Source organism: Apus apus, chromosome 15 (assembly GCF_020740795.1).
Source record: "Apus apus isolate bApuApu2 chromosome 15, bApuApu2.pri.cur, whole genome shotgun sequence".
Lineage (NCBI taxonomy): Eukaryota > Metazoa > Chordata > Aves > Apodiformes > Apodidae > Apus > Apus apus.
The window spans coordinates 1,658,729-1,673,709 of NC_067296.1; the positions used below are offsets into that span (position 1 = coordinate 1,658,729).

The 14,981-nt window shown below is 48.1% G+C and overlaps 2 protein-coding genes across 5 annotated transcripts in view; both read right to left on the reverse strand.

Moving 5' to 3' along the window:
* Window positions 1–2,104: 2,104 nt before the first annotated feature.
* On the reverse strand, window positions 2,105–8,370 carry DYNLRB1 (dynein light chain roadblock-type 1). The gene is made up of 4 exons (XM_051632838.1): window positions 8,287–8,370; window positions 5,990–6,065; window positions 3,697–3,864; window positions 2,105–2,621 (listed from the first exon to the last, which is right to left on the reverse strand). The coding sequence occupies exons 1-4, from the start codon at window positions 8,287–8,289 to the stop codon at window positions 2,578–2,580; spliced, it is 291 nt and encodes a 96-aa protein (XP_051488798.1). The 5' UTR covers window positions 8,290–8,370; the 3' UTR covers window positions 2,105–2,577.
* Window positions 8,371–9,359: 989 nt separating this feature from the next.
* Window positions 9,360–14,981, reverse strand: part of ITCH (itchy E3 ubiquitin protein ligase) — a 60,070-nt gene continuing 54,448 nt past the window's right edge. For 2 of the 4 annotated variants that reach the window (XM_051633478.1, XM_051633477.1), the window contains exons 21-24: window positions 14,254–14,358; window positions 13,939–14,035; window positions 13,486–13,558; window positions 9,360–12,814 (exon numbers count right to left, since the gene is read on the reverse strand). In XM_051633478.1, coding sequence (XP_051489438.1) covers window positions 12,715–12,814; window positions 13,486–13,558; window positions 13,939–14,035; window positions 14,254–14,358 — 375 coding nt within the window. In that variant the 3' untranslated portion in view covers window positions 9,360–12,714. The remainder of the gene's footprint in view (window positions 12,815–13,485; window positions 13,559–13,938; window positions 14,036–14,253; window positions 14,359–14,981) is intronic. The other 2 variants (XM_051633481.1, XM_051633480.1) reach the window with 2 other exon arrangements.

The following is a 14,981-nucleotide window of genomic DNA, read 5'->3' on the forward strand; positions in this document are numbered from 1 at the left end:
GAAAAAACCCCCAAAACCCTCAAAGTCTCAAACCAAGCCCCCAACTCCCTCCCAAACCTCAATCAGCACACAGCAGGAACTCTGAAATTTCACTGCAAGTTTATGGTCTCAACTTAATGCAGAAAATGGACATGATCTTTGTTTTGCAAAAGGGTTCTTTATTACAGCCCATTTTAAAAAAGCCCAACTCAACACTCTCTTCCAAGCTCAGATATGACACAAAACCACTGGCAGGACAGCTATCCATAAGGAAGTGTCCAGAAGAATGCAGGATGTTAAAGAACCTCTTCAGTGTTCAAAAGAATAACACTGCCACCTTGCAGGGAGGGCCAAAGCAGCTGAGCAGGTCACCACCTCCAAGGAAACACCTCTCTGGCTGTGAACAACAAAAGATAGAGGAGGTAACTGAAGCCACATTTTTCTTCTGCCTTGCCTCACTATACACTTATTATCCAGACACTTCAGCTTGCTGGAGAGAATTGTTTTGAAGACAACATTCCATTAAATGATGACAGATCACATGCTGTGGCTCAGGAATGACTCCAAGTGCAGGGGGTGATTTCAGGCTCTGTTCACTGGTTTGATGGCACTGCTCAGCCCAGGATTTGGCAAGAAAAGGGCCAGAGAATACTTGCTACATGAGTTATCTTGTCAGTTTCCTACAACCAGGAGAGGGATGTTTGTACCAGTCACTTCCTGGCACAACCTGGAGTCCCAGGGGTACAAGATTGGTGTGGTCAGGGGCTGATGGGACAAGCAGCTCCTACACTGAACAGCTGACACAGAGTCATGATGCCAGCTGAGACACCCTAAGTGCTGTCCAGCCTCCTCACCCAGATGCTGCAGGACTGACCACAGATCTCAAAAAGCACTTCTGACCTTCATGGTCATAAACAACACCTAAAAAAATGTTAGAGTCTATAAATTAACACCCAAGTCTGCAAATGGACAGAAAACACACACTGGACATCCAGGTTATCTCAGCTGCTGGAGTCACCACGTGTCCCCCCATCACTTTGTGCTCTGAAACCCAGCAAAGTGTTCAAGTCAACACTGAGATTTTGACCAAATGCTCCAAACCAGCTCTGCAGCCAAGAGCCTGGGGCAGCCCCTGCTGAGATCACCCACATGTTCTTAGTCTGCTCAGGGGTGCAGAACTGAACAGTGTCAAATGTTCCTACTGAGCTTGAGATTTTGAAAGAGTGGGGCTAAACATGGGTCATACACCTCTGCTAACAGAGACATGTGAGTCTGGAGAGACCCCTCCCCAGCACAAGAAACTGCATCCCCTAATAAAGCTGCAGTTACTCAATCAAGGTGCTTTAATTGCACAGGAGGTTCCATGCCTGCAGACTGTGCCTCTTTGCTCAGGTGCACTTGGATAAGTTCCTTGTCAGGCTGGTGGAACACTCCTGCCAGCAGCACTCTGAGGGCAGAGGTGTGAGAGCCACAGAACCACTGGGGCTGGAAGGGATCTCTGGAGATCATCCAGTCCAACCCCCTGCTAGAGCAGGATCCCCCGGAGCACTTTACACAGGAACACATCCAGGCAGGTTTGGAATGTCTTCCTACCCTCTAGCAGATCAACACTCCCCCTCAGCTTGGCAAATTTACTGAGGGTGGACTCAATCCCCACATCCAGGTCATCAGTAAAGATGTTGACTAGGACTGGGCCCAGTACTGATCCTGGGGACACCAGCTGGATGCAGCTCCAGTCACCATCACCCCCTGGGCCTTGTCATCCAGCCAGTTTTTAACCCAGCAAAGGGTGCAGCTGTCCAAGCCATGGGCTGCCAGCTTTTCCAGAAGGATGCTGTGGGAGACTGTGTCAAGATCAGTTTGGCTGCTGAACTGTGACAGGAGGAGAGCTCCAACAGGCAGTTCCCGTGGCCTTGCTGAGCTTCCCTGGAATGAGAAGGAAGTGGGAGGAAAATGCTCCAACACCCAAAGCAACTATGAGCACATTGCACCTCACACAGACTAAATCCTTCTTTAGAGAAAGAGGAAACTGATCCCAGGAAGGTTCCATTTTTTGAAGAAAAACTCAATCCATCATGAGAATAATTAAAATCTTCCAAAGGAAAACACATAAGACAAACCCCACTCACTGGTGACACTTTTTAATTCAGTATGGCCAGACTTGATCAAAGTAACTTGTAAAACCAACAGGATAAGACAGAGCCAGGACAGGCAAGTTTCATATTTAGAGTCATTGAAAGGAACAGTGTAAAAGCATCTCTCAAATAGTGGGGACAGAAGCATGCAGACATATAAAGAATTTACATTATTAGAATGTTATTATATTATTTACTCAACTATTAAAAGGATCTGTTGCATTTTTTACTGCCTGATTCTGATTCGCCAACTCCTCCTCAAAATGACTCGTGATACAAAATAAAAAAGAAAAAAGCCACTTTTTTTCTGTTTGTAAACAACAAAACCACCTGCTTTTGTTTTTCCAGACATTATTGAAGTGGCACAGCAGAGTTAACACTAATGCTCTATTCTTTACCATTAAATTAAAAGAACAGTTCAGCAAAGGGAAAAAAAAAACAAAACCTGACCAAGTCAGTGTGATCATTCAGTTGGATTCTGGATGACAATCAGGAAGTAGTCTTTATCTGGAGGAAAGAAAAAATAAGATTATTCTTTCATTGCTGATATTTGTTCAGAGCAACAGTAAATGTCAACATTTTTTCATATCTCACTGATACCCTGTGGGAACTCTGGAGTCCTGGCATTTCCTTTCAGTGAGCAAAGGAGGCCTGGGCATGGCAGATCACTTTTTTTCCCTAGGTTTTACTGAGGAAAGAGGCTCAGCTTTAGCAGCTGCATGGTCCTGAGGCAGCTGAGCTGAAGTCAGTTTGTGCCCTGGAAACAACAACTGGCAGGTGCAAGGATGGAATCAAAGTGGGTGGTGCAAGAGAGTGATTTCCCTCACAGGCAGAGGGCAGGGCTGCAGGGCCTGCAGCTGCACTTCTTCAGGAGCAATGCTTATTCCTCTTCTCATCCTTCATATGGGAATCAGAAGCTGCCTCAGCACAAAACCCACAGCCTGTTCCAAGGGCAGCCCAGGCCAGTTCCTGCTGAGCCCTCTGCTGCCCCTGCCCTGCCCCTCCACCTGCACCAGCCCAGCAGAGCCCCCAGGCTGAGCTCCTGCTGCATCCCTGAGCTGCAGCCATCCCACTGCTCCTGCTTCATAACCTGATGAAATACTGAGGATACTTCCTGAGGAGCAGGTTGCTGCTGCTAGATTCTGTGCCTGATGATCACAGCTACAAGATGCTCTATTATTTTTCTAGGAACTGGAAAATCTATCCAACTGTTTTGCTTTATCACTCAACAGTGCTGAACTGAAGCAGCTCTCCAACATTCTCCTTTCTAACTCCAGGGGCTTTATACTGGAAAACACAAAGCATGAGGCTGCAACAGGCTCTCAAACCCTATTTAACAGTTTCTGCTTTGATCAACACGAAATGAGAAAGATGATTTGCCACATTCAAACATAAAAAGGAAACTTAGGTCAAGGATAAAAGCTTCCACCCCTGAAGAAAGCAAACAGCTTCTGGGAAAGGAAGAGCTTACACAACATGAATAAAAGCAGCAGGCAGAGCTTTTCTGTCAGGCTGACAGTGTCCACCTCAGAGATCAGAACTCTGCTGCATTCCCTGAGCCCTGCTTCCCAGCCCCTGGTACCTGGTGCCACCATGATTTCATTCTTCTTGGAGCGGATCCGCAGGAAGGTGAGGTCGTTCTGGGGGTCGATGTCCCGCACGGTGCTCCTGGCCTTCATGATGAAGCTGTGCATCAGCCCAGCATACTGGATGGTTGTGGAGTTGTCCATGGTGCTTTTGATGGGAATCCCTGAGGGAAACACGGAACAGAAAGGGGCAGTGACAGAACTCTAGAACTGACTCCACCCTGGGCGTCATGAGGTCTGACTGAGGCGGGTGTTTCACCTGAGCAGATGTTGTCCCTCCACCAGGGATCAGGAGTGTTCTTTTAAAGGCTTAAAAGAACATGAACAGAAATAAGGTGTGGAAAGGGTAAGATCAGGAACCACAGGTGTAGGTGAGAACTCTTTGCTTCTAGTAGCATCAGCACTTTACTTCTCCTTTTTTCATTGATTTATGAGGTTTTTAAATAGAAATAAATAAATATCTGGGGGGGTAGAGATGAAATACCAGTTTCAACTTTGTTCTCCTGACTGGGGACAACTTTTCTCTTCAGAAAGGCTCCTGAAGTTCACAGTTAAATCATCCCCAAGTGAGGCTGGGATTAGTGTTGATTACAGAGGACAGAATCATGGAGTGGTTTGGGTTGGAAGGGACCTTAAAGATCATCCAGACCCAACCCCCTGCATGGGCTGAGACACCTCCCACCAGACCAGGCTGCTCCAAGCCCCATCCAACCTGCCCTTCAACACTGCCAGGGATGGGGCAGCCACAGCTTCCCTGGGCAACCTGGGCCAGGCTCTCACCACCCTCACAGCAAAGAATTTCCTCCTCATGTCTCACCTGAATCTCTCCTCTTCCAGTTTTCATCCATCCCCCTCATCCCATCCCTCCCTGCCCTTGTCCCAAGCCCTCCCCAGCTTTCCTGGAGCCCCTTCAGGCACTGGAAGCTGCTCTAAGGTCTCCTTGGAGCCTTCTCTTCTCCAGGCTGAACACCCCAACTCTCCCAGCCTGTCTCCAGAGCAGAGGTCAGACACCAGCTCTTACATCCCACACTTATAAAGCTGAGGCTCCAGCCTGTCCTGTGAGGTCCCTGGTTCAATTCCTGTGCACCAGCCAAGAGGGCAGACACACTGACCCTGTTTGGGCAGAGCTTTCCCTCCCTTATACTTCTGCCACCCATTAGAAATGTTTTCCCACAAAAAAAGCCAGCCAAAGTCCAGCTCCCATGTCAGAACAATGCAGCAGCAGCCAACTACCAAATCCTGGCTCAGCAGAACACTGCTGCACATGGACCTTCAAATGAGAGCAGCTTCAGCCTGGAGAGCACAATCCATTATTCCCCATCATGGAAAAGCAGCACACAGGGACACAAGCTGCACACAAGTAAGCAAAGGTCTGGTCTTCAATATATTCATATATACCTACTGTCATCTTTCCCAGGGATAATTTCTAGGAAATAATCAATTTAAATTGATAATCACATGATTTTAAAACGTTGGGCTGCTCACAGTGTGCTCAGAGTGCCCTGAACAAGTCTGTTCTGTGGGACCCTTCAATGACTCCAGAAAGAGACAAGTACCTTCTGAGTCTCAGAACTGTTCTGGTTGGAAAAGACCTTTAAGATCATTGAGTTCAACCATTAATCTAACTCTGCTGAGTCTGGTGCTGAACCACATCCCTCAGCACCACATCTGCAGGGCTTTGAAACCCCTCCAGGGATGGTGGCTCCACCACTGCCCTGGGCAGCCTGGGCCAGGGCCTGACAACCCCTTGGGGGAAGAAATTGTAATATCCAATCTAAACCTCCCCTGGCACAACTTGAAGCAAGCTCCTCTGGTCCTTTCATTTGTTCCTTAGGAGCAGGGACTGATCCAGCCTCACTCCAACCTCCCCTCAGGCAGTTGCAGAGAAGGTCTCCCCCTCAGCCCCCTTGTCTCCAGGCTGAGAAAGGCCTCACGAGGCTGCAGAGCCTGCCAGGCCAGCAGCACCTTGGACATTCCCAGCAGCAGGATTCCAGCTGCCACCAGAGCTTCCAGTGTGACTGAGAAAGGCTTGACAGAAGACAGCCCCAAACACTGGCATAACTGAAGTATTTCTAAGCTTTTGCAATTGATTTTTTTTTTCCTAAAATCAAGTGTGCTTGCAGAAAAGCAGGGATGGGAATCCAGTCTTCCCTTGCAGCCTGACTGTTGCCTGTCTGCTCTGGCTACAGGAAAACCTTTGCTGCTGACACACTGACCTAAATGCTCCCAGTGCAACCAGGGGCCTTGAAGTGGATGTTCAGAGTCACAGCACCCCCCGGGTGACAGTACCTTCAGAATTCACAACTATTATTCCTTGCACTCCTTTCTGGCTCTGAATTCTCTTCAGTGTTTCTTCCACCTCAGCCTGCAAAGAGAAAGGAAGCACAAGTCAACAGAAGATGGCAGCTGCTGTTTCCCTTCCACCAAAGCTTTGCCTGACAAGGAAACTGCACAAAGATGATTCCAACAGATCCTGCCCACACTGTTCCAGACCCCAAAGTGCCTGAGCTTTAGTGGGACCTTTTCTGCATGATCTTTTCAGCTGTTTCCCATCTGTCTTTGTTTGTCATTATCATCTTGTAGAAACTTGGAACTCCCCTCTAATCTTTCCCTGTCTCCTCCTCCTCCCCAGCCTTTCCCACAACAGCTCCTCACTGCAGGCTGGGAATTTCTAGGACTGCTCCCTCAGAAAGCTGCTGTTCATGTGCCAAGCAAAAATCATGTATGAAAACGTGGCATTTGTGAAAAAACAGAGAATGACACATTCTGGGTGCAAGACCACAATCCCTCTTACAAAATGAATGCTAAGAGTAATTAAAAATGGGAAGTGAGGGGAAAACCAATGAATAAATGCCATTCATTTATAATGATGATTTGTGCTCAGAGAGCTCCAAGATGATAACCATTAACAATCTTTTATATCTCTGCAAAATTGACTGTAAAAAAAGGAGAGAGGCAAAGTGCAGGGCAGGGCAGCAGCCCCTTTGCCTGCTCTGTGAAACCACCATCACCTTCAGCAGAGCTTCCACAGAATGACAGAACTACCCTGGCTGGAAAAGACCTTCAAGATCACCAAGTCCAACCATCAGCCCAACACTGACAAGTCCTTAACTAACCCATGTCCCTCAGTACTGAGTCTATAGAGACTGTTAAACCCTCCAGGGATGGGGACTCCACCCCTGCCCTGGGCAGCCTGGGCCAGGGCCTGACAGCCCTTTGGGTGAAGAAATTCTTCCCAACATCCCATCTAAACCTCCACCTGGTGAACTCCCACTGCTACAGGACCTCAAATGGGGTCTCTCTCCAGGTCAGAAGCCCTCAGCACTGGAGCTGTTTCCCACAGCTGGGTGAACACTGGCCAGTTTTTATTCCCATGAAAGGAAACAAGAGACACGCAGCATCGTTCAGATCCTGCAGCAGAGCCCTGTGGAAACAAGTGTTGGAGGGAAGACAAGGAGCCACCCGAGCTCAGGGAAGGTGAGACCCAGGTGGGGCACTGGCCAAGCTCCTGGGAATAACCCTGGCTCCACTGCTGCCCCCAGCACACGAGTGTGCCCAGGCTGTGAGCCCTGTTGCCTGAGAAGACTTGTCCAAAGAAACCTCCACCCCAGAGCCACCAGCAGCCTGGAGCCACAGCAGCTGCTGCCAGGGAGAGAGGGAACCATCCCAGTTTGTCTTCGTGAAGCAAGTTTTTTCCTGTCAGATCCAGCAGAGAAAAAAAATGCAGTTTCTTCAGCAGAGCTCTGGATTATTTCTAAGTGCTGGGCTGTTTTCAAACAGGAGACAAAGGAAGTGAAACAAGAGGCTGGAGGGGGCACAGATGCCGAGGGACCCCGGTGGGACACGGGGCAGACTGAGCTGCACCGACACCCACAAACGTGTCTTAACAGCCCCTTTCGATTTCCCACCTACAACCTGGGGCAGCGTTTACTCCTTCAGAACATCTCCCGCGTGTTCCTCAGCCCGAGGGAAGGCACAGGCCCCGGCCGAGGCTGCGCCCGAGCAGGACGGGCCCTTCCCGCGGCCACAGGCAGGGGAGCCGCTCCAGGTGCACAGGGCGCTGGGACCGGCCCCTTCCCGCCGGGATCTGCCCCTTCCCGCTGGGATCGGCTCCTTCCCGCCGGGATCTGCCCCTTCCCGCCGGGATCAGCCCCTTCCCGCTGGGATCAGCCCCTTCCCGCCGGGATCTGCCCCTTCCCGCCGGGATCTGCCCCTTCCCGCCGGGATCTGCCCCTTCCCGCCGGGATCAGCCCCTTCCCGCCGGGATCGGCCCCGTCCCGATCGCCCCGGGCACTGTGACCCGGGAGACACCCACACCTCCCTGGGAACCGGCCCCCGGGCCGCTCCGCAGCCCCCACGGGATCCTCCCGGGCGGCCGGAGCCGGGCAGGGCTGCGGGGCCCCGGGAACCCCCGGCCCGGCCCCAGGAACCCCGGCCCGGCCCCGGGAACCCCCGGCCCGGCCCCCGCGGGCCGGAGGAGCAGCCGCGGCCGGCACAGGGCGCAGCCCCGGGGATGCGAAGGGCCCGCACGGGGATCCCCCCCCCGCCCGCCCCGCCCGGCCCGGCCCGGCCCGCCCCGCCCGCACCATCTCGAGCCGCCGCTTCGCCCCGTCACGGCTCCCGCGGCCCCGGAAGCGCTTGTCCCTGCCGGGGCGGGCCCCGTGACCCCGGAAGCGCTTGGCCCTGCCGGGGCGGGCCCCGTGACCCCGGAAGCGCTTGTCCCTGCCGGGGCGGGCCCCGTGACCCCGGAAGCGCTTGGCCCTGCCGGAAGGGGCTGCGCGGGACCGGGCCCGGGGCGTCCGGCGGGGAACCAAGCCAGCCCCCCCAGCCTGGTGCTGGCACAGTGTGTCCAGTTCTGGAGCTTCCAGCACAAGGACATGGAGAGAGGCCAGAGGAGGCCACAGGATGATCCTTGGGCTGGAGCAGCTCTGCTCTGGAGCCAGGCTGGGAGAGTTGGGGTGTTCAGCCTGGAGAAGAGAAGGCTCCAGGGAGACCTTAGAGCACCTTCCAGTGCCTGAAGGGGCTCCAGGAAAGCTGGGGAGGGGCTTGGGACAAGGGCAGGGAGGGAGAGGATGAGGGGGGATGGTTTAAAACTTGAAGAGATTAGGAGGAAATTCTTTTCTGTGAGGGGGGTGAGACCCTGGCCCAGGTTGCCCAGGGAAGCTGTGGCTGCCCCATCCCTGGCAGTGTTGAAGGGCAGGTTGGATGGGGCTTGGAGCAGCCTGGGCTGGTGGGAGGTGTCCCTGCCCATGCAGGGGGTTGGGACTGGATGATCTTTAAGGTCCCTTCCAACCCAAACCAGTCTGTGATTCTATGATCACAGAGGGTAACAGCAATAACCAACCCAGGGGTGCAGCTGAGCTGTACATTTACCATCCGTTGCACTCTCATGCTGATTTGGGTTTTCTTGCCTTTTTTGTTTTTATTCAACTCCCAGTTTTACCTGCAGTTTCTCACCAGTCCCAAAGGTCTCACATCTCCTCAGGAACTGCCCCAGCAGTCTGCAGTGACAGAAGTCACCTCAGGAAAGGCCCATTCCTTAAGATCTCTGTCAGGACAGCTGCAGGCAGCCTGGGCACCTCCCCCCCCCGAGCAGACAAGACAGTTTTTGTGCATTTAGATGCCTGGGAACACAGCAGGAATAACAATGACACTACCAGCTCTTTAAGGAGTTTTATAAAAGTATTTGACTTAACTGAGATACTGTTACAGTTACCTGAGTATTTGAAATTACAATGCAAGGGAATTTCAACAATGAATTTCAGTACAGTATTTTACAATCCAGTGCTGCTGATCCCAGTTTACACAGGAGTTCTCTAGAGCACAAATACACAAACAGTGACTCTTGAAGAAAATTAAAAGACACCACAACAAGGGGGCTGGAGATACCAACAGAACAGAGAGCTGAGATCACACATCCAGTGAAGCAGGTCATCAAAATGCAAACAACAAAAAATTAAGCCTTTTTTTTTTTGTCTGACTTTTCTCAGAATAATAAAAAAGCTTTATTTAAACACAAGCAACTGGATTAAAACAAACAAACAAACAAACCCAAACCCAACTTCCACACTAGGTCAGATGAAGATGTGATGCATTTGCTGTGCATTTCATCAGCAGATGAACGTTTCCTGAGCTACCCAGAACAATAAGGCTTTGTTAATCATCTCAGATCAGCAGCTCAGTGTTGAGTTTTCTCATGTCGTTCTCATAAGGCAAAAATTGAAATAAAAGCTCTTTTACTACTTGAAAATTAGGATCAGTTGACAGTTGCATGTGAATATACACTGATGACATACTGTGCATGAGCTCAGGCTGCTACATCAGTTGAAGTAGTGGGAGACAAATTCATTCATCTCTGCTGAAAAAAAATCTCACTTGTAAATCCAATTCACAACAACCTGTTACCTGGGAAACCAGAAGCTCTGGGCTCCCCCTCAGGCTGTTCTCACCAGATTCCCACAAAGTGCACCAGTGGCTTATATTAATTCCTTTTTGTTTCTACACAACACACTGTTCAAAACTCCCAGGTTTGTCAGCATTCCCAATGCTGGCAAAGTAAAATGCCTCAGTGGTCCTACCCTCTTCAGAAATATTGCCAATTCAACACACTGAAGTTGCTTTCATTTTGTTTTTAATAGTTTGGTCAAATCCAAAATTTCACATTTTTTCTCCACTCTCCCCCCCAATAAATTCTCTCTTTGCAATATTTTAAAATCCTGTCTGGTGCTTGGGATATCCAGCCCCCTTTTCCCCATCCTAATACAGCAGAAAAAGACATAATAAACATGCCATTTAAATTAAAGAAAAATGGAATAAGTGGAATCCCAGACTGCAAAAATATATACAAGCATTTACTTTTTTTTTCCTGAACTAAACATTTCAACCATAAAAATATTAAATAGCCATACCCTATAGAACTAGGGCTAAGGCTATTTCAATTATAACTATTCTTTATTTTAAAAATATAGGGCTGAGAGCCTTTTGGGTGATATTTATACATTAACAGTATTTCTAGGTTCCCTACATGAATCATAAAGCATTAGGCAGAACACGGACTATTTTTCATAGCTTAATCTTGCATTATCTTGCTTAATTTAATCTCTTGTAAATATGTTAGATAACTACATTTCATTGTAAGAATTAATATAAACAGAAAATATGTATAAGGCTTTTTTTTTTTCCTCCTCATGAGCTGGGTACTGTAATTTATCCTTCAAATGTTTTGAAGCTGGCAGATTCTCCTCCTAGTCAGGTTATAGTTCTCACCATCAATGGAACTGGAATTTCTACATCAGCAGAAAACTCTTTCCCATGCCTGTCTTAGAACATGCCTGACAAATGAGCTGGGCACTCCACAGCCTAGTGGTTCTGCCTTCCAATAGCACGTGTCACTCTTAAGACCTGAAAACCCCTTGAAGTCAGTTAAAAACTAGAGTCTCTTTGCTCTTCTTAGGCCTGAGTCAGTTTTTCCCACTTATCGTTCAGACAGAAGGGACAGTGGGAAAGAAAGATTCTTTTCAAGACTGGAAGTTGAGTTTTGCAGTTTCCCACTGTCCAGTTTCAGCTCTGGTATCTAGAAGCCTCTCAGCAACAGCTCCTGTGGTTGGGGCTTCACTATGTCCTACGTGCTGCTTCAAGAGTCACATCTGCTGCAGTGGCCAAGTGCTCATCTCATCCAAGTTTGCTTTCCTCCCTTCAGCCAGGGAAAGAGCTGACCAGACCCAAAAAGTGCATTCAGTCTAAAAGGAGCAGTAAAATGCAAAATGTTGCTGTAAACCAGAAAGGAATTTAATATTAACAGGTTCTAAAAGGTACTAAAAGATGTTACTAATCCATAGGAACTCACTACAAAGGTTCCTGGCTGTAAGCAACTTCGGGCCAATCAGCTTAGAAACCTCCCCCCAAATCTTTAGTTTCAGTCTTCATAGAACAATTTACTGATGCTCCAGCTTTTCAAAAATCTGTAATCTGTGTCTGAACTTCCTAATCCTCTTGGCCTTGGTCAGTATCACGTGCCAGTTCATCAGCAAAAATGACAGCTGTTGTCATTTTCTGAATCCAGCTGGTTTGTACCTCCTCCTGAGAACCCAGTCAGGTCTTCAGAGCAAACTGCCTGCAGCACGTAGGGGTAACACTGACAACAATGTCATTCACACTTGGACAGGAAACATCAGTCAGCAAACAGGAATCTACATGGAATCAGTGCAATCCCAGGTGGTCTTGTCTTTTGCAACCCAAGTGCAGTACCACAGTGTTAGCATTGATTGAAGAGTTAACAGGAGTTACACAGAGAATAGATGAGAATTCTTCTGAGGGCACACAGAAACGTTCAGCAACTTTGGGCAGGTGGCTGTTTTGCTGAAATTAGCAAGACTGAGGAAAAAAAAAAATAAATCAAGCAAAGCTAGACCTTGGATTTGTGCCATGGTTTGACATCCCCTTAACAGCAGCTTGAGTCCAGCTGGCATGTGAGCAGACTCCAGGCAGGGAACAAAAACAGTCTGGCCACACTTGAGTTAGAAAAAAGAGCTTAATCCATGAATGTGCTGAGGGGACACAGAGGGTGGTCACCAGCTGGCTCTGCTAACACTGCTGTGAAGAGGCTGAGGATGATGCTGCAGCATTGCAGCTACCAATGAACTTCCCAGTGCATCAGTAGCAAAAAATGCTACTAAAAAGGAAAGACAAAACTATTGTTAAAAATCTGTCAAGTCATTCAGTCATTCTATTTCATGAATGGTAAAACAAAGCAGAGCCCAAAGCTGTATTAAACCTCTACTTAGGTCATACTTCATTTGTAGCCATATCTGATTGCTTATTTGATTTCTGAAAGTGCTCAGTAGAAATCCAGAGTTAATGTGGGTAAAACCTCAGGATAACACCCTTTCACTTACACATTAGTACTGTTAAATAAGTCCAAGTCAAGTCTACTTTACAATGAAGTGTGCAACAAGCAGAAGAAGTGAAGAACATACATTGTGTTGAGTTCACATTCTTCAAGGTGCAAATTTCAGTTACTCTTGCCCAAATCCCTCTGTTTCTTCAATTGCAAACAACAGCTTTTCCTTCAACTGCTCATAATTCTTGTAGGGCGGAAGGTCTAAGCGATTGAAACTGGAAGTAAAGAATTAACACTTAAGCACTGAAAAATAATGAGAGCATCACAGAAAGTCCATTATCAATATGGGTAATTAAACTTTTGCTGGGTAGATGGATGCCTGGATTTGCAGTCTGTGAAAAGCTGACTACTGACAGAAATTGATGGAGTTAAAGCTCAAACACTGAAGAGTGGTAGTTTTCTAGAGATGCAGGGCACTTGGTAAGAAGTTTCACTCACTTTTCCCAGTTGGTTAATTAGAGTCATCATTCACATCTGAAATTTTAAATGTGTTTTTACTAACCACTAATACCCTGAGGGACTGAGCAGAAGCAACTTTTCCTCTGGGGGGGGGTGTGTGTGTGAATGTGCTACTTCACTACCAAGATGATCTTTTGCAGTGACAGCAAAAGATCAGTCCCAGCTCCTTCAGACACCACTGTTTATTACTTCAAATTTTCAGCAACACCCCAAATCCATGACATTTACAACAGAACCCACTCCATCCCACAAGAGTTTTTAGAAGTTCAGCTGTTACTCAACAAGGAAGTTTACTGGCACAAGGGGGTGTTTGCTTTCCCACAGCCTCCAGCATCTCAGATGCACTGCCCTTGGACTAACATCTCCCAGCAGATCATTGGCAGCAACCCCAGAGCAACAGGCACCTTCTGGTTTGTTACATACTCACCAGGTGTGACTCCTAGGTAACCAATTTTCCTTTCCAACTTTTTCAATACAAAATTTCTGGGGGCCGTTGCTCCCTGTAACAAATTCAAATACACAAGGCATGGATCTGGCTCCCTCTGGATCAGCAGGGAGAACACTAGAGCTGCAGTGTGAGAGGACTGGACACAGGACAAGGTCACCAGCCCTCCCAGGGTAAAAAGGCATCTAGAGCCAGGTCTGCATGTAGGGAATGGGCACATTTGAAGTGGTTTTGCAACTCAACACAACCACAAACTCTCCCAAAACAAACCCAAACCATTCTGTGATTCCCCCCATCTCTTCTTCCAACACAGCTCAAGTATAGGCAGGAATTACAAAACAGCATTCAATATAAAATTCATTAAAAACACCCATAAACATGTAACTTGGTCCTTTAAAAAAAAATTTCTAATGCATGAGAGGGATTAATGCATACCCATGAGGTCAGCAAATCCTCCCACTGGTAATCTGCATGTTCCAGTGACAAACTGCAGGAGTCTCATCCTCTTCTCATTATCTATTTCTTTTACAAACTGAAAAACAATTGAAATAAACATTCAGGTCAGAGCTTAAATACCCAGATTTTCACCTCATCACCACCCACAGATTAACAAATTAACACGACTGTTACAAGTAGCTGGGTTAGCAGTAACATTTTAAGTTTTTATCAGGAATTCTGACTGCTGTTTGCTAAGCTGTAGCCCTGCCCTGTCACTCCTGTTGGTCTGAGAATAAACCAAAGGGTACAGACCTGCCAGAACCAGAGGATCTGCCTGCTGGTCCTGGTGTAGTGCCTGTAGATGGTGTGTCTCTGCCAGTCGTTGAGGTCAATTTCTTGCATTCCACACAGAAGCACCTTTAGGGCAGAAAAAGGGAAATAAACACATGAGGACAAATTATGACTTGCCTTCCCACACAGCAAAACAGAACATCAGCTGCACCCAGAGTTAGAAGCAGCTGTAGTGACAGGGCACTTGATTGGAATTGTAAACTTTATCCAAACGTGGTAGAGCAAGGAATGCTGACTGCAGGGAAGGGGGCCTGGACAGGCCACAACAGACATCCCTGCAATGGACATGGAATGGTGGTTGCATTTAGACACTGGAGCCAGGAACAGTTCATCACTGCCCAGCCATACAATTCTCTACTAGGAACAGGATGGTTTTGTTTTATCATAGAATCCCAGACTGGTTTGGGTTGGAAGGGACCTTAAAGATCATCTAGATCCAACCCCCTGCATGGGCAGGGACACCTCCCACCAGCCCAGGTTGCTCCAAGCCCCATCCAACCTGCCCTTCAACACTGCCAGGGATGGGGCAGCCACAGCTTCCCTGGGCAACCTGTCCCAGGGTCTCAACAGCCTCATAGTGAAGAATTTCTTCCTAAATGTTTATGGTTTTGTATTTTAAATTGAACAGATGCTTCAGAACATGTAACTTTGAGAGATCAAAACCATCTAGAACCTGGCCCAGTCCATAT